A 26,252-nucleotide genomic window follows, 5' to 3' on the forward strand; every position below is an offset into this window, starting at 1 on the left:
ATGTGGAAAAGTTTATGTCGCAATGACTGGACGATCAATCAACACCAGGATCAAAGAACATAAGCAACATTGCAGGTTAGGGCAGGTGGAGAAATTGGCCGTGACAGAGCATGCGCTGGGCTAAATTTGCCGACATGGGAGTTCTGGCTGTAGAGAAGCACTATCACATGTGCTTATCCAGAAAAGCTGTAGAAATACAAAAACACACGAACAGCTTCAACAAGAAAAGGGAAAGCCTTAAGGTAAATGGCTCCTGGCTTCCCGTGCTGCAGCGAATGACCGTCGCAGGTAGCAACAGGAGAATCGCACCGGAAATGACCGCGGAGAAGCCCTCGGACGATTGTATGCCAGGTACATATAGTCTGCGGCTGCGGCTGCGAGCTCAGCTCCAGTTCACTACCAGCAATGGAGGGTGAAACTTTGACAATGCCAGCCACTTGTGCTTGTGAAATGTCAGTAAAATCATTGGATGAACATCAGCCGAAGAACCCGAGACAGAAACCGATAGGCAGTTTATCAACAAGTGGCCACAAAAGCCCTAACAATTTTGTACATCTGTTACTTTTTCTATGTTTGTGTTTATTATTATTATTATTATTATTATTATTACTCTTTCCTGTCTCAGACGTCATGTCTGGTTAAAAATGGAAAGTGACGCGGCCCTTGATCAAGCGTGACTTCCTTTTAACTGTACAGTATATGTTGCATTGCATTTAGGAACTTTCGGGTAATTGAACATGTATCAATAATTACAGATTTCTGTAGTTGTATATATACGTTTGGATGTAGCTGTATTGCGTTGATGTACTGGTGGATATTGTGTGGTATGACTCCTGTAGTTGATAGTATAATTGGTATGATGTCAACTTTATCGTGATGCCACATGTCCTTGACTTCCTCAGCCAGTTGGATATATTTTTCAATTTTTTCTCCTGTTTTCTTCTGTATATTTGTTGTATTGGGTATGGATAGTTTGATTAGTCGTGTTAATTTCTTCTTTTTATTGGTGACTATGATGTCAGGTTTGTTACGTGGTGTTGTTTTATATGTTATAATGGTTCTGTTCCAGTATAATTTGTATTCATCATTCTCCAGTACATTTTGTGGTGCATACTTGTATGTGGGAACGTGTTGTTTTATTAGTTTATGTTCTATGGCAAGTTGTTGTTGTTTTATTTTTGCTGCATTGTCATGTCTTCTGGGGTATTCTGTATTTGCTAGTATTGTACATCCGCTTGTGATATGATCTACTGTTTCTATTTGTTGTTTGCAAAGTCTGCATTTATCTGTTGTGGTATTGGGATCTTCAATAATATGCTTGCTGTAATATCTGGTGTTTATTGTTTGATCCTGTATTGCAACCATGAATCCTTCCGTCTCACTGTATATATTGCCTTTTCTTAGCCATGTGTTGGATGCGTCTTGATCGATGTGTGGCTGTGTTAGATGATACGGGTGCTTGCCATGTAGTGTTTTCTTTTTCCAATTTACTTTCTTTGTATCCGTTGATGTTATGTGATCTAAAGGGTTGTAGAAGTGGTTATGAAATTGCAATGGTGTAGCCGACATATTTATATGAGTGATTGCTTTGTGTATATTGCTAATTTCTGCTCGTTCTAGAAAGAATTTTCTTAAATTGTCTACCCATCCATAATGTAGGTTTTTTATGTCGATAAATCCCCTTCCTCCTTCCTTTCTGCTTAATGTGAATCTTTCTGTTGCTGAATGTATGTGATGTATTCTATATTTGTGGCATTGTGATCGTGTAAGTGTATTGAGTGCTTCTAGGTCTGTGTTACTCCATTTCACTGCTCCAAATGAGTAGGTCAATATTGGTATAGTATAAGTATTTATACCTTTTGTCTTGTTTCTTGCTGTCAATTCTGTTTTCAGTATTTTTGTTAGACTTTGTCTATATTTTTCTTTTAGTTCCTCTTTTCATATCTGTATTATCTATTCCTATTTTTTGTCTGTATCCTAGATATTTATAGGCATCTGTTTCTTCCATCGCTTCTATGCAGTCGCTGTTGTTATCCAATATGTAATCTTCTTGTTTAGCGTGTTTTCCCTTGAATATGCTATTTTTCTTACGTTTGTCTGTTCCAAAAGCCATATTTATATAATTACTGAATACTTCTGTTATCTTTAGTAATTGGTTTGGTAGTTGATTTGTTGCTGCCAGTAGTTTTAGATCATCCATGCATAGCAAATGTGTGATTTTGTGTTGGTATGTTCCAGTAATATTGTATCCATAATTTGTGTTATTTAGCATGTTGGATAGTGGGTTCAGAGCAAGGCAGAACCACAAAGGACTTAATGAGTCTCCTTGGTATATTCCACACTTAATCTGTATTGGCTTTGATGTAATGTTATTTGAATTTGTTTGGATATTAAGTGTGGTTTTCCAATTTTTCATTAATATGTTTAGGACTGTATTAATTTAGGATCTACTTTGTATATTTCCAATATCTGTAGTAACCATGAGTGGGGTACAGTATCAAAAGACTTGTGGTAATCAATGTATGCGTAGTGCAGCGATCTTTGTTTAGTTTTAGCTTGATATGCCACCTCTGTATCTATTATCAGTTGCTCTTTACATCCTCGTGCTCCTTTCCAGCAGCCTTTTTGTTCTTCATTTATAATTTTGTTCTGTGTTGTATGTGTCATTGATTTCTGTGTAATGACTGAAGTTAATATTTTGTATATTGTTGGTAGGCATGTTATGGGGCGATATTTAGCTGGGTTTGCTGTGTCTGCTCGTTCTTTAAGTTTCAGATAAGTTATTCCATGTGTAAGTGTATCAGGGAATATGTATGGGTCTGCAATGTAACTGTTAAATAATTTAGTTAGATGTGAATGTGTGGAGGTGAATTTCTTTAGCCAGAAATTTGCTATTTTATCATTCCCAGGGGCTTTCCAATTGTGTGTAGAATTAATTGCTCGGGTGACTTCATGTTGCAAAATTATCACTTCAGGCATTTGTGGTATCATGTTGCATGTGTGTGTTTCTGCTTGTATCCACCGTACATGCCTGTTATGTTGTACCGGGTCTGACCATATGTTGCTCCAGAAGTGTTCCATGTCTGTTATGTTTGGTGGGTTATCTATTTTAATGTGTGTGTTATTTATTGTCTGGTAAAATTTCTTTCGGTTTGTGTTGAATGTTTGGTTTTGTTTCCTTCTATTTTCACTTTTTTTGTATCTTCTAAGCCGTTTGGCCAATGCTTGTAATTTCTGCTTCTTTTCATCTAATTGCTCTATTGCTTCTTGTTGTGAGATTTTACCTAACCTTTTTCGTTTTTTGTCTGATATTTCATTTCTTATAAATTGTGTTAGCTGTCCGATGTCTTTTCCCAGTTTCTCTATTCTGATCTGTAGCCTGTGTTGCCATGCTGGTTTTGTGGGTTTCTTCCATGTGTTGGTTGGTTCTGATCTCTGCCTAGTGTGTATATTTAGTGTAGTGAGTGCTCCTATATAAACCAGTAGTTGTAACTTTTCCATAGTTGTATTTTCATTTATTTTGTTGTGCATGATTGGGTTGATAGTTGTTGTTGTTGTTGTTTCGACTTGTGGGTTATTTGGTGGTCTATGCAAGAATTTTTAACCAGACATGATGTCTGAGATAGGAAAGAAATAATAATAATAATAATAATAATAATGCCATCACTGGTATCTGAACCCTGGATTCTTCGTACAATGAGCTAGTGCGCTACCAGCTCCCCCATAGAAATGACAAACAATAAAGCTCACAGATATTCCTTTTGTGTACTCTGGTAGTTCTGTTGTTACTTTTAAGTAATGTTTATGCCCGTTCTGGTGGACGACAGCACATAGTACGAACTAAATCAGACTTTTGGTTGATACTCTGTCAACATAGAATGTTTCGTCCAAATCCGAGTGTCTGATATCTGCAGGTTTGGGTGGAAGTCAATAGAAACTAATTTATTGAACCTGAACAGTATAATAGATCAGAATCAAAATTCTTCGAAATAGGACATTTTGCTACCAATTTTCCAAGTGTTGTAGGCACACTGGAACAACTGGGTTGATTTGTCCTTTAGAGCAACTGTAACACCAGCTTTCAAGTTTTTGACAGTCTCAAAACAGTGTCCTTTTGAGAGTGTTTTGACATGGAAAAACAGACAAATGTTTGCCAGAGTGAGGTCAGGACTGTATTGGGGTGGGTCTAGCTGCAGCGGTGTTGCCATGTCGTTTTTAACCTACAGTCTCTCACCAAAGACGAAGTGTGGCTTCATGTACTGCCTTGGTAGATCTTCCACAAACTGAGAACATGGGGTCCAATGTGTGTGACCCTTTTGCAGCTTTTTTGAGCACTTCAACATAAAAGGTAGTATTGACAGTGTGTTCAGTGCTGGTACAAATTAATGGTGAACAATACCAGTAGCATCAAAAAGGGCAACGAGCACAGCCTTCAGTTTGGATCTCCTCACAGGTTCCTTCTCAAAGTACAGTGACTGTAAGATGTTCCAGGTGGAGGTCTGTGTCTTCATCTCAGGTTTATATTTGAAAACTCAAAACTCATTTCCAGTTATAACACAGTCCAAGAAGTAGCATCATATCTGCACAATTCCTGAAATCCTTAACAAACAAGCATCCAGTAGGACTTCAGGTCAATGGTCAACGTTTACAGTTTTGCATACACTTTCTTCCTCTGCAAATTGTTCAGTAACAGTCTTCTGTACAGTAATTCTGGGTATACTCATGGCATAAGCTATCACGAAAGTCACTCGAAGTTCATTCTCTCTCTCTCTCTCTCTCTCTCTCTCTCTCTCTCTCTCTCTCTCTCTCTCTCTCACACACACACACACTCACACATACACACACACACACACACACACACACACACACATTCACACAGTCTTCACCTTTCAGCATTTAAGGACATTCAGAGTGAGTTTAAATGTCAACAGCAACCCACTCTTCCAAAAACACTTTGTCCCAATGAAACACCTGCTGTTTTGACAGACATTTATTTCCAAATGCCTGCTCAATCACTGGAAATGTTTCAATAACAGACTTCCCAAGTTTCATGTAGAATTTTATTGCGTGCTGGGCCGAGACTCGAACTCAGGTAGCTCAGTTGGTAGAGCACTTGCCCGCGAAAGGCAAAGGTCCCGAATTCGTAACAGCCCGTCACACAGTTTGTCTGCCAGGAAGTTTCAATACTTTACACTATCCGAGCAGTCAATATCACAAACACCCATATACAGGCGACAAATGAAGTGTATAAATGAACGCGATTCAATCAACAGTGCTGTGCAATGCACCTTAGACCGAATAGTGATGAGTAAATCTGTGAAGCATAGGAATGTCAGAAATTATTGTAACAGCCATGATAGAAAGCTGTTATAACAGTAAAATGAACTTCACTAACATTTAAACATAGCCACCAAAGATCACCATTTGTGACTGAAATAGGAAATGGGGCAAGTGACAGAGATCATGAAGTAATATCCCCCACCACACATATCATAAGATAGCTTGCAGAGTATATATGTAGAACACCTGTTCTTTAGAGTATGTCAGTGGAGTTTGACAATCATCTGCATGATGCTCTTGCATTTAATACACTTCACTTTAATTTTCTATTTGTGTCATCTCTCTCTCTCTCTCTCTCTCTCTCTCTCTCTCTCTCTCTCTCTCTCTCTCTCCCCCCCCCCTCTCTCTCTCTCTTCATGTAATGCAGTCAACTGATGATTTACACTTAAATACAACAACAATGTAGCATATGGTATAGTAGCTGTTTTGTACATTATCCCATTACCATACATCCACAACACCAATGGCTGTAACAGTCCCATGATGTACACACAAAGTTAGTTGCATGTGTAAAACTGTCACTCCCTTAACAATAATGTGAAGAGCTTTATCTTCAAGGAAATCTTTGATCCAATCCAAAAGTTAGTTTGGTATTATGTTGTAGAAATTCTCCATTAAGACAGTACTATTAAAATTTTACATGGGTCATTCTCCAAGTTCTCTCGAAAATGTTCTGCCACTACACGGACCAAGGCAGGTAGCCCATACAAAGCATCAACATGCTTGACCCACCACAAATACGTATCTCCACCTACACCTATCTCCAAATACTGAGTTTGCCACCTTCAAACTTCCTCATTAATTTATTAAATCTCATCCTCTTCGTTTTCACTGTGGCAAGAATTGTCTCCTGAGCACACAACAATATTATAAAAGGATAACTGTTAAATATGTGGCTGCTGTTATTACCTCTGTGCTAGAGCAAGCTTCAGCCTATCATTTTCATATTTAAGTTGTGCTTCTGGAGGCAGGTTAGCAATGGCGGGTGTTGCTGCAGACACAGGAGCTGGGCTCTTATCTCCAGACTTTGGCTGATGTTTGGGGCTCTCTCCTGCCTGTGAAAGCAGCATATACATGTTAATCTACTATCAATACATGATTATAATTACTTAAAATATATTTCATAATTTCAATATCAAACATTATCTAAGAACCAAACTGAAGCATAATTTTCCTCAAGTGTGCATAAATACAATACGAGGTGCATTCAAGTTCTAAGGCCTCCGATTTTTTTTCTCCGGACTGGAAAGAGATAGAAACATGCGCATTGTTTTAAAATGAGGCTGCGTTCATTGTCAATACGTCCCAGAGATGGCAGCACCGTACGGCAGATGGAATTTTACCGCCAGTGGCGAGAATGAGAACTGTTTTAAATACTTAAAATGGCGACGTTTTCCTTACTTGAACAGCGTGCAATCATTCGTTTTCTGAATTTGCATGGTGTGAAACCAATTGAAATTCATGGACAGTTGAAGGAGACATGTGGTGATAGAGTTATGGATGTGTCGAAAGTGCGTTCGTGGGTGTGACAGTTTAATGAAGGCAGAACATCGTGTGACAGCAAACCGAAACAACCTCGGGCTCGCACAAGCCGGTCTGACGACATGATCGAGAAAGCGGAGAGAATTGTTTTGGGGGATCGCCGAATGACTGTTGAACAGATCACCTCCAGAGTTGGCATTTCTGTGGGTTCTGTGCACACAATCCTGCATGACGACCTGAAAATGCGAAAAGTGTCATCCAGGTGGGTGCCACGAATGCTGACAGACGACCACATGGCTGCCCGTGTGGCATGTTGCCAAGCAATGTTGACGCGCAGCGACAGCATGAATGGGACTTTCTTTTCGTCGGTTATGACAATGGATGAGACGTGGATGCCATTTTTCAATCCAGAAACAAAGTGCCAGTCAGCTCAATGGAAGCACACAGATTCACCGCCACCAAAAAAATTTCGGGTAACCGCCAGAGCTGAAAAAATGATTGTGTCCATGTTCTGGGACAGCGAGGGCGTAATCCTTACCCATTGCGTTCCAAAGGGCACTACGGTAACAGGTGCATCCTACGAAAATGTTTTGAAGAACAAATTCCTTCCTGCACTGCAACAAAAACGTCCGGGAAGGGCTGTGCGTGTGCTGTTTCACCAAGAAAACGCACCCGCACATCGAGCTAACGTTACGCAACAGTTTCTTCATGATAACTTTGAAGTGATTCCTCATGCTCCCTACTCACCTGACCTGGCTCCTAGTGACTTTTGGCTTTTTCCAACAATGAAAGACACTCTCCGTAGCCGCACATTCACCAGCCGTGCTGCTATTGCCTCAGCGATTTTCCAGTGGACAAAACAGACTCCTAAAGAAGCCTTCACCGCTGCCATGGAATCATGGTGTCAGTGTTGTGAAAAATGTGTACGTCTGCAGGGTGATTACGTCGAGAAGTAACGCCAGTTTCATCGATTTCGGGTGAGTAGTTAATTAGAAAAAAAATCGGAGGCCTTAGAACTTGAATGCACCTCGTATAATCTCACACAGACACGCACACGCACACACGCACACACACACACACACACACACACACACACACACACACGCGCACACACTTGAATTTGAATATACACTGAACAGCCAAAGAAACTGGTACACCTGCCTAATATCGTGTAGAGCCCCCGCAAGCACGGAGAAGTCTTCTGAACAGCACGTTGCAAAGCATCCCACATATGCTCAATAATGTTCATGTCTGGGGAGTTGGGTTGCCAGTGGAAGTGTTTATACTCAGAAGAGTGTTCCTAGAGCCACTCTGTAGCAGTTCAGGACATATGGCATGTCGCATTGTCCTGCTGGTAATTCCCAAGTCCACTGGAATTCACAATGAACATGAATGGATGCAGACAGGATGCTTATGTACATGTCACCTTTCAGATTTGTATTTAGATGTATCATGGATCCCATATCACCTCAACTGTACATGCCTCACACAAGTTACAGAGCTTTCGCCAGCTTGAACAGTTCCCTGCTGACATTCAGGGTTCATGGATTCATGAGGTTGTCTCCATACCCGTACATGTCCATCCTCTCGATACAATTTGAAACGGTACTCTTCTGACCAGGCAACATGTTTCAGTCACCAACAGTCCAATGTCAGTGTTGATGGGCCCAGGCGAAGCATAAAGCTTTGTGTAACGCAGTCATAAAGGGTACATGAGTGGGCCTTTGGCTCCGAAAGCCTGTATCGACAATGTTTCATTGAACGGTTCGCACGCTGACACTTCCTGATGGCCAAGCATTGAAATCTTGCAACAATTTGCGGAAGGGTTGCACTTCTGTCACACTGAACGATTCTCTCCAGTCGTCGTTGGTCCCGTTCTTGCAGGATCTTTTTCCGGCTGCAGCAGTGTCCGAGATTTGATGTTTTATAAGATTCATAATATTCATGGTACACTTGCAAGATGGTCATATGAGAATATCCCCAACTGCATTGCTACCTCGGAGATGCTGTGTCCTATCGCTCATGCGCATTGTAGCATCAGTAACTGATCTAACAACTGTGCCAGACACTTGTTGGCTTATATAGGTGATGCTGAGTGCAGCACCGTATTGTGCCTCTTTACGTATCTCTGTATTTGAATATGCATGCCTATACTAGTGTCTTTGGCACTTCAGTGTAATACGAGCAATGGCAGCTAACACAAAAGGCATTCACTGCCAATGTTATAGTATTTAGCACAGTCCTTGCAAGCTGTGCAACCATATTTTACTGCAGATGTCATGTTCAGCAAGTGGAACACTTCTATGCAAAATTTCCTGGAAGGTTGGGGGGGGGGGGGGGGGGCTATAAATATTGTGGGGTCTTAAACAGTGTTTTCAAATGGACAAGCTTTTAAAATTAGTCATGTCACATAATGTGAAGCAGTGTGGGCTATGATCTTTGTTTCTTGTAATGTTATTTTATGACCATTTTCAATGCAGTGCTGCACAGACACACTATTGGAAGTGGAACTCGTCATCCAACCACCATCTAGCAACAATTAAAATGGTCTGGCCAATACAGTCAGCGTCAGATTTGTGAGGGGATTTGGCATATTCCAAGTGTTCCAACACTGATGTTACCTTTAGTCAGCTGTAATATGTGCTTAATTTCTGTAGGCATATGAATACTAACAAAAGACAGGCTCAGTCTTGGGCACTTGGAATGTGCCAAATATTCTCACAAATGTGACTCTGGCTGTATCAAATGGTTTAAACTGTGGCCATGTTGTGACTGGACCACAAACAGCACTTCAAACAGAGAGAAATGGGTAGGTCTTGGTGGTGCTGGAGCACAGTTCAGAATATTGCTGCAAAATGTTGCAAGAACTTAAGATCCAAGCTCATACTCTTTTGTATCAACATTTCTCTATAAAAGAAATGGCATAAATTCAAATTACTGACAGCAACTTTAAAGCAAACCAAAGTAGCTTCGTGAGCAAAGCATGGAAGCAGTCACTGGACACCTGGCAGCAGAAATGGGAATAGCTGCACAAGGATCAAGGAGTCAGGGTTCTGCAAAAAGTTATGGGGTCACCATTATTTTTATACAATTTATATCTATGTGATGAGCACTAGTTCCAACTGTTTGTTAGTATTCTTTGTGCAAGTAGTCTGCTGTGGCTGCTTCTGACAACTGATGTATAATTTTATTCATACCACATGCTCTTCTTCATGATGAACACAATGGATGAATAAATGAATGAATGAAAGTTGTAATGTAACAGGTCAGGAGGCCCAAAAAGTACCTGTGGTACAGTGGTTTAGTATATCACCCGATACAGTCAATGCCATTGTGTGTATACGAGGTGCATTCAGTAAGTACTGTGACACTTTTTTTCTCGACCAATTTCAGTTGAAAATATGCAGAATTTGTTGTGGGACATCAGGGAATATTCCTGCATCAGCTCCTACAACTTCATAAAGTTCCAATACATGTCAGCCTATACATAGCCTTCAAAATGGCACCTAAAATGAAGGTGCATTCCAAGCAGAGCCGTCAGCAAGTTTCTTTTGGCAGGAAATCACAGATATTCATGGGAGCTTATAAAAAGTCTTTGGAGATCTAGCAGCGAACAAAAGCACAGTGAGTCACTGGGCGAGGCGTCTCATCACAGCAAGGTTGCACGGGCCTGTCCATTTCACGTGTGTCAGACACACACACACAGCTGTGACTCCAGCAATGTTGAAACATGCAGACACGCTTATTCAATGTGATTGATGGATCACAATCAAACCCCTTGTTGCTCAACTGGATGTCTCTGTTTATAGTGCTGACACACTTGTTCACCAGTTGGGATATTCAGAGGAGTGTTCCTGCTACATTCATCACTGCCTAACAGAAGGTCATAAAGAGCAACGAAGAACCATCTGCGTGGAATTTCTGCACATTATGAGGATGATGTGACAATTTTTTATTGAGCGTCATCACAGACAATTAAACATGGGTTCATCACTTCAAACCAGATACAATACAGCAATCCATGGAGTAATGCCACACCACCTCTCCTCTAAAGAAAAAGTTCAAAACCACATCCTGAGCCAGTAAAGTCATGGGGATAGTCTTGTGGGACTCTGAAAGGATTATTCTGTTTGATGTGCAACGATCAGCTCAGAAGTGTAGTGTGATACCCTCTTGAAACTGAAGAAATGACTTCAGAGTGTTTGTTGCCACAACAATGCAAACAAACTTCTCCTTCTCCATGACAACACAAGGCATCACAAAAGCCTGTGCACCCCAAGAGGAGCTCACGAAATGTCATTGGACTGTTCTTCCTTGTCCACTCTAGAGCCTGGCCCTCTGACCTTCTGACTTCCATCTGTTTGACCCACTCTGCAAGAAGCAGTACATGGATGAAGGAACAAGACAATGGCTCATGGGGGCATACAGACCTTCTGAGTAAGGGGTGTAAGGCCATTGCAATGAATGAAGGTTGTGTTGAACAAAAGGGTTTTGTAGCCAAAATAATATGGTGTATTGAAATCCTAAATAAAACCAACCAACTTTCCGGAAAAAAATGTACTGGATCACTTTTTGAACAACCCTTGTACTTGCATATAGTTATATTTTGTATTTCAACTTGCACTAATTATTCTCAGTGGCGTTTAGAACTATATATAGAAAGCACCTTATTTGAATCTATGGCCAAAGTTAATGAAAATAAGTGTATTGTTATGTAAACAAATAATACATTTGCCATCTTCAGGACAAATAGAAAAAAGTAATTCTTATAAATTAATATGAATTGTCATAAGTGACATGAAATTATAATTTAATTCTGCTTAAAATTAATACTTTCTAAAATTAATTGTTAAAAGCACTTATTTTGTATGTAAATTTTGATTATGAAGGAACGCAAATTTATGAAGTTTCGGTAAGAAAATTGCAATAATGTTTTTCACGTATGTCATGGTGTGTCTAGATAATATATGTAAATGTAACTAAATTAAAATGCTGTTGTCAATATTTCACATACTGGTTCACACTATTAAGAACAGATTTACATTTCAGTGGCTTCGTCCAACAAACCAGTATGTACAGTACATTGCAGAGGAGTACAGAGTTTGAACAACGCTGTGAAAGTCAAAGTTGTATTCTCTACAAGCATGTATTCAAAAGTTATTTTGTGATTAAATTACAAAGACTGAGGTAAAGTTAATGTCTGAATGCTTAATTTAATGAAGTTACCACCACCAAACTGCAAAGTTGAGATGCCAGAATACCTCCAACAACAAGAGGTCCGGTAAAATAGCAGTTAAGTACAAATTACAGCATTACTCATTCTAGAATATTTAGACTGAAAATAATCTTCATTAGCTAGTAAAAGCACTTACAATTAACAGACTTTAAGATGTAATAGCAATATAACACAGCATTTTGGAACTACTTGAGATGTAGTATGATCGGGTCTATTGTTTTTTTTAAACAATGTGCAGGATTTCTGTTAAAACTGATTGCAAGAGAGGAAAGTTGTGGAAATGTGCAATTTCATAATATTTCTTGCAGTTTGTTTCAACTATGATAGCAAGTCACTTAAGCCATAGACAATTCCCCCCCCCCCCCCCCTCCCATATACATAGTTCCCCCGTATGTATGACTTTTGCTTTGATTAGAAAATTAGTATGCAATATGGATTACACGAAACTTTGTATTGCTATCCAATCACAGGTTAAAACTATGTACAATGAAGTCACTGAAGTAACTATCCTCATAGTTGCAGCAGATGGTGAGGCCTGTCTCGTACTTCATACACCAATGACCCCAACTGATGTACCCAATCAATTCAGGGGAATCGAGGTTTCATTTACAGGAACAATACACATGGCTGAAGATCATTTATTCAAAGAAATTGGAATTTATTTATGACCAATGTGTTTTTCACATGGTCAACTGTATGTTGCCCTTCTACAGACCAGTACTTCAGAAAACTGGTTCATACTCTTACCACGAAGTACCCAAAAAATGAACAATGTTGTACATTTAATTCTCAAGGATACCCTAGATTAGGAAGTATATTCATTCCCATACATATTTAAGAATTGCAAAGCATTGCCAGGTTCTCTAGTGTTGATGTATGGAAGTCTACTGCTTTTTTCTGTAATTCTGAAATTTTGCAATAAATGTACCTGGCAGACTTGAAAGCAATTGTTATCTCAACGCACTGCCTCAACCCCCCCTCCCTTCCTGTTTTTACATAGGAGATCACCAAACAACTGTTGAGTCTTGCTTGGAAGTGACTTACATGGTGATTCAGGATGAATGTTGCAGAACTGGAGCAGGTTGAAGACGACACAAACCCATGAATGAATATTAAGACAAGCATGAATATCACTTACTGAAATTCTGTGTAGGCATTTGTGGAACATTGAGCTCATGGCTAATGTGCAACATACGGGTGGTCAGACACTGCTGACCCTTCCCTCAACTGAAAAGACAGCCCCACATTCTGATGTTACACGTACACAGGATAGTATTCCATATTCGCATTATGTTTGAAAAACCCTGGGAAATACCCTAGCAAACGGACTCAATGGTCCCCCCCCCCCCCCCCCCCCCCCCCACACACACCTGAACACTGGCTATGCTTGCAGCTGTTGCCTCAGTGCAACATCGAAGTGCTGCCATCTATTGGAGAACACCTGCAACTCTTTTAAGATGGATCACTCGTCTGGTCCACCATTGTTCTGTCCATCATAGCCTCTACTCAGCATTTCGGTAAGTAAAATTCACTCTTGACTTAATATTCATCCCTGGATGTGTGTAGTCTTCAAGCCACTCCAGTTCCGCAACAATCTAAATTCGTACACATGTTCACATGACTTATTTGGTTTATTTTTACATTTAGAATCACCTCACAAATTATGTGACATTCCACCTGAATCACTCTGTACACAGAATACCAGACAAAACATATGAGAAAACTGAATACACATGCACATGTGCCTAAATAATTGGCTGCCAAATGTTACCACATAGAAACAACTCAGAAAATGTTTGCACCATCCTCATGACTTGCACAGTTCACATTTTCTTGGTGGAAACCTCTTGCTCAATATTCTTGGCAGGAGTAAATCACTACATTCAGTCACCTGTGTGAACGAGGTAACATTAAACTGGCTTCTCAGAGCATTTCCGCAGAATAAGTTCTGTCTCCAGTCATGAATATGGCTCGTGTACACTTTGCCATCAGTGAATATGCCTCACAGGGTCATTTCTAGCTGACACTCTGCACCATAGCAGAAACACCAGCTGATAATCATTACCTACAAATTACGGTAGTCCGAGGAGAATACATCAGAACTGTATGCTGCCTGTTTCAAGGCAACTAAAAAAATCTATGTCAACCCCAATTCTCTCCACATAACGAATTTTGGTTCTTGACAGGCAAGGGAACACAGACTAAAAGGAACCTGAATCAGCATTGCCTTGTTCTCTTCACAGATGAATGTAATACTTGTCTGAAGCCTGACAACTGTTGTAGAACAATGTGTAGGCAGGCAGGTACCTATGCATATCTCAGGTATGGAGGCCCAAGGACTCAGTACAGATGTGGATCAATCAAGTTTTTGGCCAGCACCATGTTTGATTGTTGGCTGCCCCACACCACCAAAGAAGGTAAGCAGATGGCTACATTCTCCAGCCTGTTGTATGGCTCTAAAGTAAACATTTCAGTAACAGGATAATCTCTCTAGCTTATAATGCACAAGCATACTGCACCCATCTCATGAATGTCTTCCTCCAGGAGGCAGGAATCCCGTGACTGGAATGGCCCGCAGTAACTGCTCATATGCAGCTGAACTGAGCATGCTTAGAGCCAGCTGAAACTTTTAGTGTGTCATTACAGGAACACTACTCACAAACTGCACAACTTCAGAATGGCTGTCGAAGAGTGACAGACTTCGAGAGCAATGTTTCTACCCCAATTGTGGACAGCATTCCAAGGATGATCTGAGCATGTTACAGTGTGCTGAGTGGAGCAATACGCTACTGACTGTAATCCAGCAGCAAATTCTGATTTCACAGATTTGCAATTTGAGCAACTACCTCAATTATGGTTATTACTTTGATTTTATTTAACAGTATAGATATTTTTATATAGTTTTATTAGGCTTCATCTTTCATTCCCCATTTCTCTTAAACACAACCACACATATCTAGAGTGCTTAGCACTCTGCATCTTTAAGATATTTATTAAAAATTTGACATCATTAACATACGTGACAAACTGTGTACTATAATAGAAAATAACCAATTTTTGACAAAATAATGTAATTGGATAGATAAAAAATCTACTCACCGAGTGGCAGCAGAACACACATATAAAAGAAACATATAATTAGGCACGCTTTCGGAACCTGCGGCTCCTCCTTCAGGCAGAAGGGTTACAGGGGAAGGAAGAGTGGTGAAGGGAAAGAACTGGGGAGGTCTAGGAAAAGAACTGCTGGTCAGGGGAGACTAACCGGATGGGATGAGAAGGGAAGTCTTTCCCCAACAAACAGTCTTTCCTTCTCATCCAGTCTGGTAAGTCTGCCCTGACCCGTGGTTCTGGGTGACTTTTTCGCAATCTACCCCTTTTCCTACACCTCTCTAGCCCTTTTCTTTCACCCCTCTTCCTCCTCCTCTAACCCCTCTTCCTGAAGGAGGAACCAACCAACCAACCAAACCCCCCCCCCCCACACACACACACACCAGTTATTTTGTAGAAATCAATAGACATACAGTTGTTTGTTCCTCTGTATCACAAAGCATTCTTAAGCTAAAGCACACTGCCAAATAAATATGAACGGAAAATTCAGATATAATCTACAAATATAAATAAAAAAAATTAATAGAGAGGTACGTGACATTCAGTTTTGCTGAAAGTATGTATGTGTACAGTGTATTAAAACTCAAGTTAAAAAGCTGTAACAACTGAATAATAATACATTTGCTGCTGTTTGCAACCAAAAATAACAACCACACAGAAGTAGCATATTCAAGAGTCTACCACAAAAATGTGAAAAGAAGAAGTCTTTAATGAAAGATGTAAATTTTTTGATACAGCCACAAAACAGTCTTTAAAAAATGCATGTACACACGCACGCGCAAACACACACAGTATGCATACTAGAAACAGCTACTGCAAATAGCACAGAAAAAATACACAACAAAGCAGGCCAGAAATTTTTGCAGTAGATGTATAAATTAGTAAAGTGAGAAGAACACACAATCTAATATTTATTGCAGGATAAACATTTCTAGAAATAAAAACCTGCAGCACTATACTACAGTCACAGAACCAGAATGTATGTACACACACAGCTGCTTGATAATGACGAAATGGGGAACCTCGGAAGGCAGACTGGACAAAGAATTGTTGATGTGACAATTACAAAAGAGACCTGCAAAATGAGAAATAATGAGATCTACCAAAGCACAAAGAAAAAGTGAGAGTTACTACCAAAGAGGACGTTAGTCTTTTCTGGACAGTTTAACTGAATACCAACAGGCTCAAGAAATTAAAATTACTACATTCCTCAAAAAGAGCATTAGCAAAAACTAGCTCACAGGCTAAGAGATGTGCAAAATAAGAGCACAAGAGAACTGATAATACGAGGAATAAACACTTTTACGCACAAGATACTACACACAGAATTCACAAAGCCAGAGAAAATGAGGAACAGTACATACAGAATTAAGGAAACGTTAACACAGACGTAGTAGTAGTAGTAGTAGTAGTAGTAGTAGTAATAATTTTAATAATAATAATAATGACAAGATGACAGGAAGAAGAAGAAGAAGAAATGAAGCAGTATCTGGGTGAGTGCAGTCGGCCAGCAGGAAGAAGAGAGGTAGCAGGCGCTGACCTGCAGGGCGCCGCCGCCCCCCGGCAGGGACTGGGTGCGCTGGTGGCTCTTGGTGTCGCCCACCTGGTTCTGGTTCTGGTTCTGGTTGTGACTCTGGTTATGGCTCTGGTTGTGGCCACTGTTCACTGGTCCGGACGAGGGCGCAGCAGCCACTACCGCTCCCGGCGGTGCTGAAACCGCCACGGAGTTGACTGTGGATCCGGGCCCAGGGTTGGAGGAGGCCGGTGGTTCCAGCAGCGGGCCGTCCCCGATAGGGTGAGTGTGGGACCTGCAGCCGTGATAAGGAATGGGCTCCAGTCACATTCCTCTAACATGGAGAGCATGCTGCTTCACCTGACAACTAGTGTTACGCACCCGGCGGCAGCAGAGGCTGTGGCACAGGCCCTGGCAGTGACGGGGGATGCGTTGGCGGAGGTGACAGGTGTCGCACCTGTTGCGGCACCGTTGGCCAGAGCTTTGGTTGCTGCCAGACGAGTCGCATCTTTCACCTCCTGAAACTTCTCGATGAACTGAAAAATAAAGTGTCGACACAATCACAGATCTTTCAATGCCTAGCTTTCTCATCAGAAAAATTACATGTATCATTAGGATTCAATTCCCAATCTGAAAGGGTGACAGTTTAAAAGAGCTATTACTTGATCCAATTTTAAATGAGGTAAGGCAGTGAGGTTTCTTTCAAATTCTGCCCAATACATAATTATTCAAGACAATTTTATTTGAAGTGAAGGAAAGGAGTAGTGTTCACCAGAGCTGGAAGCTGTTATTAATTTTTGTTTTAATTTAAGAGGACCATCTAGTACCTTCCGCCGTGGAAGTCGAACACGCGGCAGAACAAATGGATGTGGTCAGCCCATAGAGGGCTCCGCCTCTGCCGCGGCTATTCCGCGCAGTGGCTCTCGCGCAGCGAGGGCGCCACCGCTAAGCCACGTGCAGACAGCGGCCAATAGCCGCTCCCTCCGGTTTCGTATATAGGGACCCACTCTGCCCTAGTCCAGCCAGTCTGGTACTCACTCTGGATTTCGTTTCTATCTCGGTGGTACTGCGTTCTGGTCGTTGCTCGTTGTTGACATTTGCCTGGCTCTGGTTCCGAGTGGATTTACGTTTGGTGTTATGGTTTCCACAAGCCTCCGTTATTATCTCTTTCTTGTTGTGTCGCCCATAGTCGGTCATGGTCGGTTGTTGTCAGTTGTCGTTGGTCTGTCATCCGACTCGTCCTCTGTTTACCCGGTGGCGCGTGCTCCACCGCCAGCGGCTTCCCTGCCTGGCGGCTCCGATCTGCAGCACAAGGCGTTCCCGCTGTTGGTTGTGGTTACTACAGACCATATTTTACCTTCATAAGACAGGAACCAATACATAAATGATATATTTTCTACAACAACCCATTATTCTGCATAGGTACCTAATTTATGAACTTTTATTTTCTCTCTCTCTCTCTCTCTCTCTCTCTCTCTCTCTCTCTCTCTCTCTCTCTCTCTCTCTCTCTCTCTCTTCTCTCTTTTCCTCCTCCTCCTCCTCCTCCTCCCCCTACCCTCGCCCACTCAAAAGTTTGCTAACTGTGAGCATAAGAACAGAAATGTGTGTATATTCATTCACAAGTCTCCGAAACATTGAAATAGACTACTCTTCCACCATTGGCCATATTACTGTGAAAATGAGATAAAAAGGTATTAAGAGGAGAACAAAGGAAATCTTTGTGTTTACCAGAAAGCAGGAAGACCTAAACCAACTACAGAGGCCAAGGCAGAGCCATTTCAGATGCCAGCATCGAGACTCCATTCGCATCCACTTCAGACGTGGGCACAGTCCTCTGCATACCTTGCAGGGGGTGTAGCTGCTGTCCACCACTGCCCTATTCACTGCTGGTTTCTGTCATTGCAAGCCTGCAAGAAGAAAACAAGCCAGTACATTTGTCCATCAGGAAGCAAGTATGTCATTTTGTCTCCAGAATCTCCCAGCTGTCAAGAGATTTATGGGGCTTGGTAGCACAGACTGACACGAGGACAAGGACCCAGTGACACTTGCAGTATTACACTATTGTCACAACATATAGGGGATGGGTAACCTTGACTGTTTGGAGGTGGAAGACTGCAGCTGAAGTGAGAAAATTGGTGGACTAGAGAGGAATATACTCACATTTTAGAAGAACGTATGTTGCCAACTGTTCCATTTCTTCACCCAGCAAAAAAGCTGTCATAGGTGTTATTGAAAGTTTCCATACTTCAATGAACCCTCAGTTCCTAGGTTTACGCGAGAGATTGTTTCCTTAGAGAGAGGTGGATTCTGGGACTTTGCTTTGGCAGTTGACAACTGATATTTCAATTTTCCCTCCACATTTGAAATCCAATTGGTTCTAATAATTGTTTTCAGGGATGTGTGTCTTTCTATAGATCTCATAATGTCATGTAATATATTTTAAAAAATGCTGCTGTTACATTTACTCTACGACCGTTGTTGACCCTTTCTAGTGTGCAGCACATACTTGGCCTATCCATGGCCGCCCTCTGAAAGTCCATCTTTTGGTGCAGGTAGAGAAATCCATAGCAGGGCTCATCATAGAACTGACAAGGTTTTAGGCTTAGATATTATACTCAGATCAGATGAATGGATCCCATCACTCATCAAAAATGTTGTTTCAGATTGCCATCTATCTTGAGAACCCATGAGTGACACTAGCAGTCTTCCACCTCTTTGACCAGTTTCGAGAAAGTCAGAATTAGTAACAGTTCACAGGGACAGACGTCACTAACACCACTGAAAGCACTGACAGTTGACAGCAACCTGTGCTTTGAACTGCTACTGGGATGGCCTCCTCCACTTGACAGAAGATTCCTCCTGGGATACACACTGAGTTAATATTGTGTTACCTTCCACTTCTTATACACTGTTTCCCTAAAAGTCAAACTCTCTACAACTAACACCCACTCCTTTCTCCTCTGTGGATGCTCAAACTGTAACGAGGAGAGATCGCTGCTTGAGCAAGAGAAGCAAAGCCTGCTGGCTCTGTCTTATTACTATAAACAGCATGCAGTCACATAAACCTTATCATTAAATGTATGTTGCTAGCCTTCCAGCCATTGGCCATAAATGACAATCCTCAAGAAATATCCAGATCTGAACACAACCCACCAACTACCAGGGTTCTCTGTGGGACCTGCCATTCCACCACCCAATGCAGCTCACACTGGCCAAATGAAGCCAGTCAACAGTGGCAAAAGCTGTTTCCACCTGTTCACAGATTGCAGCCAAGTCTCCCATAAAGTTTCAACAATAATCATAATCAACAACCATGATGCTTATGGCAGCATGAAGTTACACTTTGGTATTCACAGATATGAGCCTACTGTGAATACACTATTGAGCAATGAAGGGGAAAAGGGAAGGCATTCATCAGCACCACTTGGAAATGCTAGCTTCCACTCACAAACTCATAAAACAATAAGTTAATGAAAAAAGTACAAATGAAGTGCTGCTAAATTTCGACATATCTATTGCCCTATTGTCAAATGTCTTAAGGAAGGCTTCAGAGGGTCTCACTGCCTCCAAACCTTGTTGTTGAGATTGTTAAAGGGTGAAAGATAATGAAAAATAGTTGGTTTTTTGTGTCCTACCACTTTGGGGGGAGGGGGCAGGGGAGATCTTGCTTATATATATCCTGAACAATTTGTGGGGTCTCCTCCATGCAGAAGACATGCCCATGTAAAATGTGGGCTAGAGACGGTATATCTGTTGAAGGACTGTCTCCACTACTGGCTTATCTATCCGATTCAACCTGTCAGCAGCCACATCAGAATTCTTCTCATCTTTTCCTTTAATGATTAATGTAGACAGGCTGTTAACTAGTTAGTGTTAAGGCTGTACTGGAAATTTTTGTACAGTGATGTGTTTTGATACTATATTACTAGCACAAGAGTTCAAACATGTGGCCATTTGCTTGTCTGCTCTAGTTGAGAGCATTGGGGGGTATGTTTCTGACCATGTGTGACTTGGAAATACTATATCAGCCAGCCTGAGGCTGTGCCTTCTTCTGAAATTACATTTCTAATTGTACGATGGCCTTGCACTGATGCCATTTCTGAGTGTTGTGACATATTTTCAGGATTTCCTTCATTCCTCAGCTCATTGTGTATCTATGCTGCATGGTTATGTGCTGTGAAAGGGCTTTTTTGCATTTTTGGTACCAACCAATTAAATGAATGACAGGCAGAGGGTGGGGCCCATTATCAGCATGTGGAACTGTTCAGGCATGAGGAAGGCACTGAGTTTGAAGTTAGTATACACTCAGTTGCTCACAAACTGCCCCCAAAAAGCCTTTTCCCTCTTTAAGGTCAAAATTCAGATATGGAAAAAGACAGTAGTTGTGGTGTGTGGGTATTGGGAGTATGTTTTCCATACATTCAACATACAACCAAGCCTTGCTTCTAATAGGCATCATCCATTTGTTCCTGGGAACAAAACTCTTTCGGTATGTTTACATCATTACATTAATTTGGTGCATGTGAAGCCACATAATTTGACCGGTTTTGTTTATTTACAAGAAAATTTGTTTTGTAGCCAACATTTAAGTATTTATTATAGTTGTGTGGTCCCTATAACCCCCTATACATTACATATGTGCTACACTGAAATGTTTCTTTGTATTATTCTCAAAGATTCCATAATGTTGTGTGAAATCTTGCTAGCAGTCATGGCCCCAATAAACACAGTCATAGTGACAACAAATTACACAACACATTAACAAGAAAAAGTTTATTGGCAGTCTCAGCTCAATTCTTGGCATTGCTACACTTTTAAAATAATCTTAATAAGGGTTTCGAACTTCGCTGTGACCTGCAGGATTGGGTTAAAACTGTCACTACTCCAACACCAGTGATAAATACCCTCCAAAAGTATAAATGCATTCAGAAAGGTTCAGATTCAATCACTGGGTTGGAAAATGTACTCTGCTAACAGTCAATATGGTGTCTCTGAATGGTTTCTTGCAGCTTCTATAGAAGTCTCCAGGAAGACAAAACATAACACCAGTCCATAAGTACTTGGGTCAAAAGAAACACCAAAATCACAATATTTACATACAAACAAATGACCTTCATTACTTTTAGTTAACCCTTCCCAAGTCCACCTTTTCCATCAAACACGATTTCCATCAAAACAATAGCTTCACTATTTAATATGAAATCTGTTGTGACCAATCACCTGCATATGCATGTGCATTAGGCCACAATTCTGGCCTATAAATCCAGAGATGACCAATTAGAATTCCACAAGCGCACGCGCGAGCCCACCCGCGCCCACACCCACGTGCACACAGGGATGCACAGTAATTGTTTATAAGCCTTCTGTACTGGCTAAGTCTCACTAGCTGTCAACTTGAAATATGCAACACTTGTAAACATCACTTCAAAAAACAGTGAATAAAGCGACTTCTAAAAATCTTCAAGCACCTGCCCAATGAGATTAAATGCCTGGGAGATTTAAAAGTTAAATTTAAATCTAAGCTGAAAAAGTTCCTTCAGGGAGACGCTTATTCCAGAGAAGAAATTTTTTTTTACAAACATGTAGTATATTTAGATCATTAAGTGTTACACACTTATTTGTTTTATTAATCTAAATATTGTTTTCCGTTATGTGAATGCAGCCATAAATGGTCAACATGTAGCAATATTTACATACCAATTGCGTTAATATTCTGTAAACTGGCTCATTTCATATAATTATGATATAATGTGTAAAGTGACAAATGGAAGATGTTACTAACAAACCAATCAATCTCTGCACCCGATTTGTCTCCAGCCAAAAGGGCTGCCAGCTGTCTCTGGGTTTCAAAAGCTTCCAGCAAGTCCTGAAATTGTAACATTCAGGCCTTTCAGCCAATTAAGCATCCCAAAAAGAATGGTTGGCTTTTGACTGAACTGCAGGGGTTCACATTTATCATTCAATTTCCCACAAATAGCATTTCTGGAGTATGTTGCTTCCTGCCAGGACTTTTCGTTAATTATTATGAACATGTTTGACAAAGCAGAACCTGACAACCCAAACACATATCAAAGATAGCTGAGGGTTTGTATGTGTGCCAATATCGACTGTGGAAAAGATAATCCGGCAGCTGCATTCCAGACACTGTATTTGATTGCTGGATGGTTGGTTGGGGGTGAAGGTATTATAAAGTGAAGTCACCAGAGAGAGAAATTATCTGGAGTTAGCAACGACAGACAAAAATTTTACTGAATAATAAAAGTCGCAAGGCTGGCTTTACCTGGTCATCTGATTCCGGGGGACCAGGAGCATCATGTTACGCCTAAGGTTGAGAACCAGACGACGTCCAAATTATTACACACAAAACAAAGACACTTCATCGGTACACTTAATACTAATACTCTTTTCAAACTGGGCAAGATCAAACAACTTACAGACGTGCTGCAAAAATTCCAGATCAAAATCCTTGCAATCCAGGAAACACGATTTATGGACGAAACCCATTTTGATACAGACAACTACAGGATCTACAAAGGAAAACCAGCAGTTAAAACTAATGAGAAAGGACTCAAACAGTTTGGCACAGCATTTGCAGTCCACAAATCTATCAGTGACTCTGTCATTGACTTCCAGTCTGCCTCAGAACGTATATCAACGCTCTCCGTCAAATCGGCCAACAAAGCATATACCTTGATCAACGCACACGCACCCACAAATAACTATAACAAGAAGAACTGCCAGAAAGTGGATGACTTCTGGAATGACCTTGAAGAGACGACAAACAAAATTGCCAAACACCATGTAATAATCTTGTTAGGTGACTTTAACGCACAATTAGGTAAAGAGAAAAAAATACAGGAAAATCACCGGAATCCATACAGCTCACAAGAGAACTAACAAGAATGGGGAAAGATTGATAAGCTTTTGCGAAAATTTCGGCCTCGTAATTATGTCAACACAATTCAAAAAACCCAACAAGAAACTGTATACTTGGAAGTCGCCCAACACAATGTTGGGTGAATTCCAGATAGACCATGTGGCCATCTCCAAGAGTAACACAGCAGAAATTCTGAATGTGAAAACGAGAAGAGGATTTTTTGACTCAGACCACCATCTTCTACAGATAAAGACCAGATTACAACCCAATAGAAAAAAACCAAAACTAAACAAAGTGCTGAGACCAGACCCCGAATACATAAAACTCAACAAGGAAAACATCTTACAGGAAATTAGTCAGACAAACACCACAAACTGGACAGAACTTGTGGACGTCCTCAAATCCACAATGAAATTGGGTCAACCCCCGAGAAGGAGAAAACACAGGTGGTGGAATATAATATGTGACCAAGCAATAGAAGAAAGGACCAATGCCTGGAAAAACTTCAATAGTCACAAAACATCAGAAAAATGGCAACAATTTCTAGTAATCCGAAAACAAACATCGAAAACTATTCGGAGGGAAAAAAGAAATTATGACAAACGGCGACTAGATGAGATAGAACAAGACTTTAAGAAGAACAACACCAGGAATTTTTATAAGACGTTTAAAGAACATATTGCAGGATACCAGCCACCCAATCTTTGCTTCAAGAAACTGGATGGTTCACTAGAAACTAACACGAAGAATAACTGCCAAATCCTCGCAGACTATTTCAACAAACTTCTCAACTGTGAAAGACCTACAGAGGACATTCACTACGAGACGTCTACACCAAATCCTGACGCTAAACTGCCAACCATCAACGAAATTGTAGAAATTATCAAGACACTGAAAAACAATAGAGCCCCAGGAGAAGATGGAATTATTGCAGAACTATGGAAACTAAATGATGAAAGATTAACAGGAAAAATTCACAAAATCATATTAAACATTTGGGAAACAGAACAGATCCCTTCTGACTGGAAATGCGCACTCATCCATCCACTCCACAAAAAAGGGGACAAAACTGAACCAAATAATTACAGGGGTATCTCACTCGTACCGGTCACATATAAAATCCTATCAAAAGTTCTCATGAATAGATTAGAAGAACAAGCTGACCCACAAATAGGAGAATACCAGGCTGGTTTTCGCAAGGGACGATCATGCATAGAGCAGATCTGGAATCTGAAAATGATTCTCCAGATGAGAAACACCCGAAACACAGTGGTTACTTTTGTAGATTTTAAAAAGGCCTACGACTCAATAGACAGAGTAGTGCTCTGCAAGACGCTGGAAGAATTCAGCATTGACAGAAAGACAAGAGCAATCATTCAGGAAACATTAACTGACACAGTCTCCAAGGTTAAATTTATGGGGGATATCTCGGAACCATTTGTAATCCAAACTGGAGTGCGACAGGGTGACGGACTTTCACCATTACTCTTTAATATCATTCTTGAAAAAATCATCAGGACATGGGAAAAAGAAGTCAAAGGAATCCAAATTGGCATTAGAAAAGATAATAGATTCAATGTGAAGTGTTTAGCTTTTGCAGATGACCTTGCAATCCTCACAAATAATAGAAAAGAAGCCACTAACGCCATAGAGAAGTTACACGAAATTGCACAAAGAACTGGCCTGCAAATCTCATATGAGAAAGCCCAGTACATAGAAAGAGTGCCACAAGACAAATTGCCTATTGTGACAACCCATGGGAAAATCATACAAGTACCACATTTTAAATACCTGGGAGAAATCATTCAGCCATCAGGGATCAACCTAAAGGCCAATGAGGAAAGAATAAAAAAATTACAGAAAGCATATAAACTCACGTGGAACTATTATAACAAAAAGTCCATATCCACTAACGCAAAATTGAGGCACTACAACACTGTCGTACTTCCGGAGGCACTGTATGCATCTGAAACAACACAAATAGGTGGGCAAACTAAAATCAAAGAAATAGAGAAACAAGAAAGGAAAATTCTCAGGAAAATTTTTGGCCCGATACAAGAGCAAGGAATCTGGAAGAAGAGACCAACATCAGAATTATATAAATACACAGACAAGATTACAGATACAGTAAGGAAAAGAAGAATGCAGTTCTACGGACATATCCACAGGATGAATGAAAACAGAATTTCAAAGCGAATTCTTAAAGTCATCAACTCAGGCAGGGGAAAAACAAAATGGATAAAAGAAGTTGAAGAGGACCTCAGACAAGCACAAATAACAGTAAACGATGCAGAAAACAGAACTGAATTCAGGAACATCATCAAAAAACATAAATTTGACACCACAACACAGAAGAGACCAGGATGCAAATGGACAGCGGAGCGAAAGAAACAACACAGTGAACACATGAAGAAAATTTGGGCTCAGAAAAAACACAAACAATCATCATAAAGGAATTCAAGTTCAAACGCTCTCTTAAATGGGAATAATCGAAAATAATAATAATAATAAAAGTACGTAGGAGTGGTAAAATAGAGATCTGCAGTCAGAGAAACCTCACACAAATCTGACCCCCTCCAATCTAATGATGTGCAAAGACAGTTACGGAGTAAAGAGTGACTTTTTACTGAGAGATTCGAAACAGCATAAGTGAGAAGGCTAAATACATAATGAACATCAGTTGGAATCAAAGCTGT

The 26,252-nt window shown here is 40.6% G+C and overlaps 1 protein-coding gene across 4 annotated transcripts in view; it reads right to left on the bottom strand.

The window, feature by feature from the left end:
• Positions 1–26,252, bottom strand: part of LOC126484047 (homer protein homolog 2) — a 384,728-nt gene that overhangs the window by 65,657 nt on the left and 292,819 nt on the right. For 3 of the 4 annotated variants that reach the window (XM_050107387.1, XM_050107388.1, XM_050107391.1), the window contains exons 4-6: positions 17,061–17,215; positions 16,707–16,974; positions 6,250–6,395 (exon numbers count right to left, since the gene is read on the bottom strand). In XM_050107387.1, coding sequence (XP_049963344.1) covers positions 6,250–6,395; positions 16,707–16,974; positions 17,061–17,215 — 569 coding nt within the window. The remainder of the gene's footprint in view (positions 1–6,249; positions 6,396–16,706; positions 16,975–17,060; positions 17,216–26,252) is intronic. The other variant, XM_050107389.1, reaches the window with a different exon arrangement.

This window comes from Schistocerca serialis, chromosome 6, assembly GCF_023864345.2.
Source record: "Schistocerca serialis cubense isolate TAMUIC-IGC-003099 chromosome 6, iqSchSeri2.2, whole genome shotgun sequence".
Lineage (NCBI taxonomy): Eukaryota > Metazoa > Arthropoda > Insecta > Orthoptera > Acrididae > Schistocerca > Schistocerca serialis.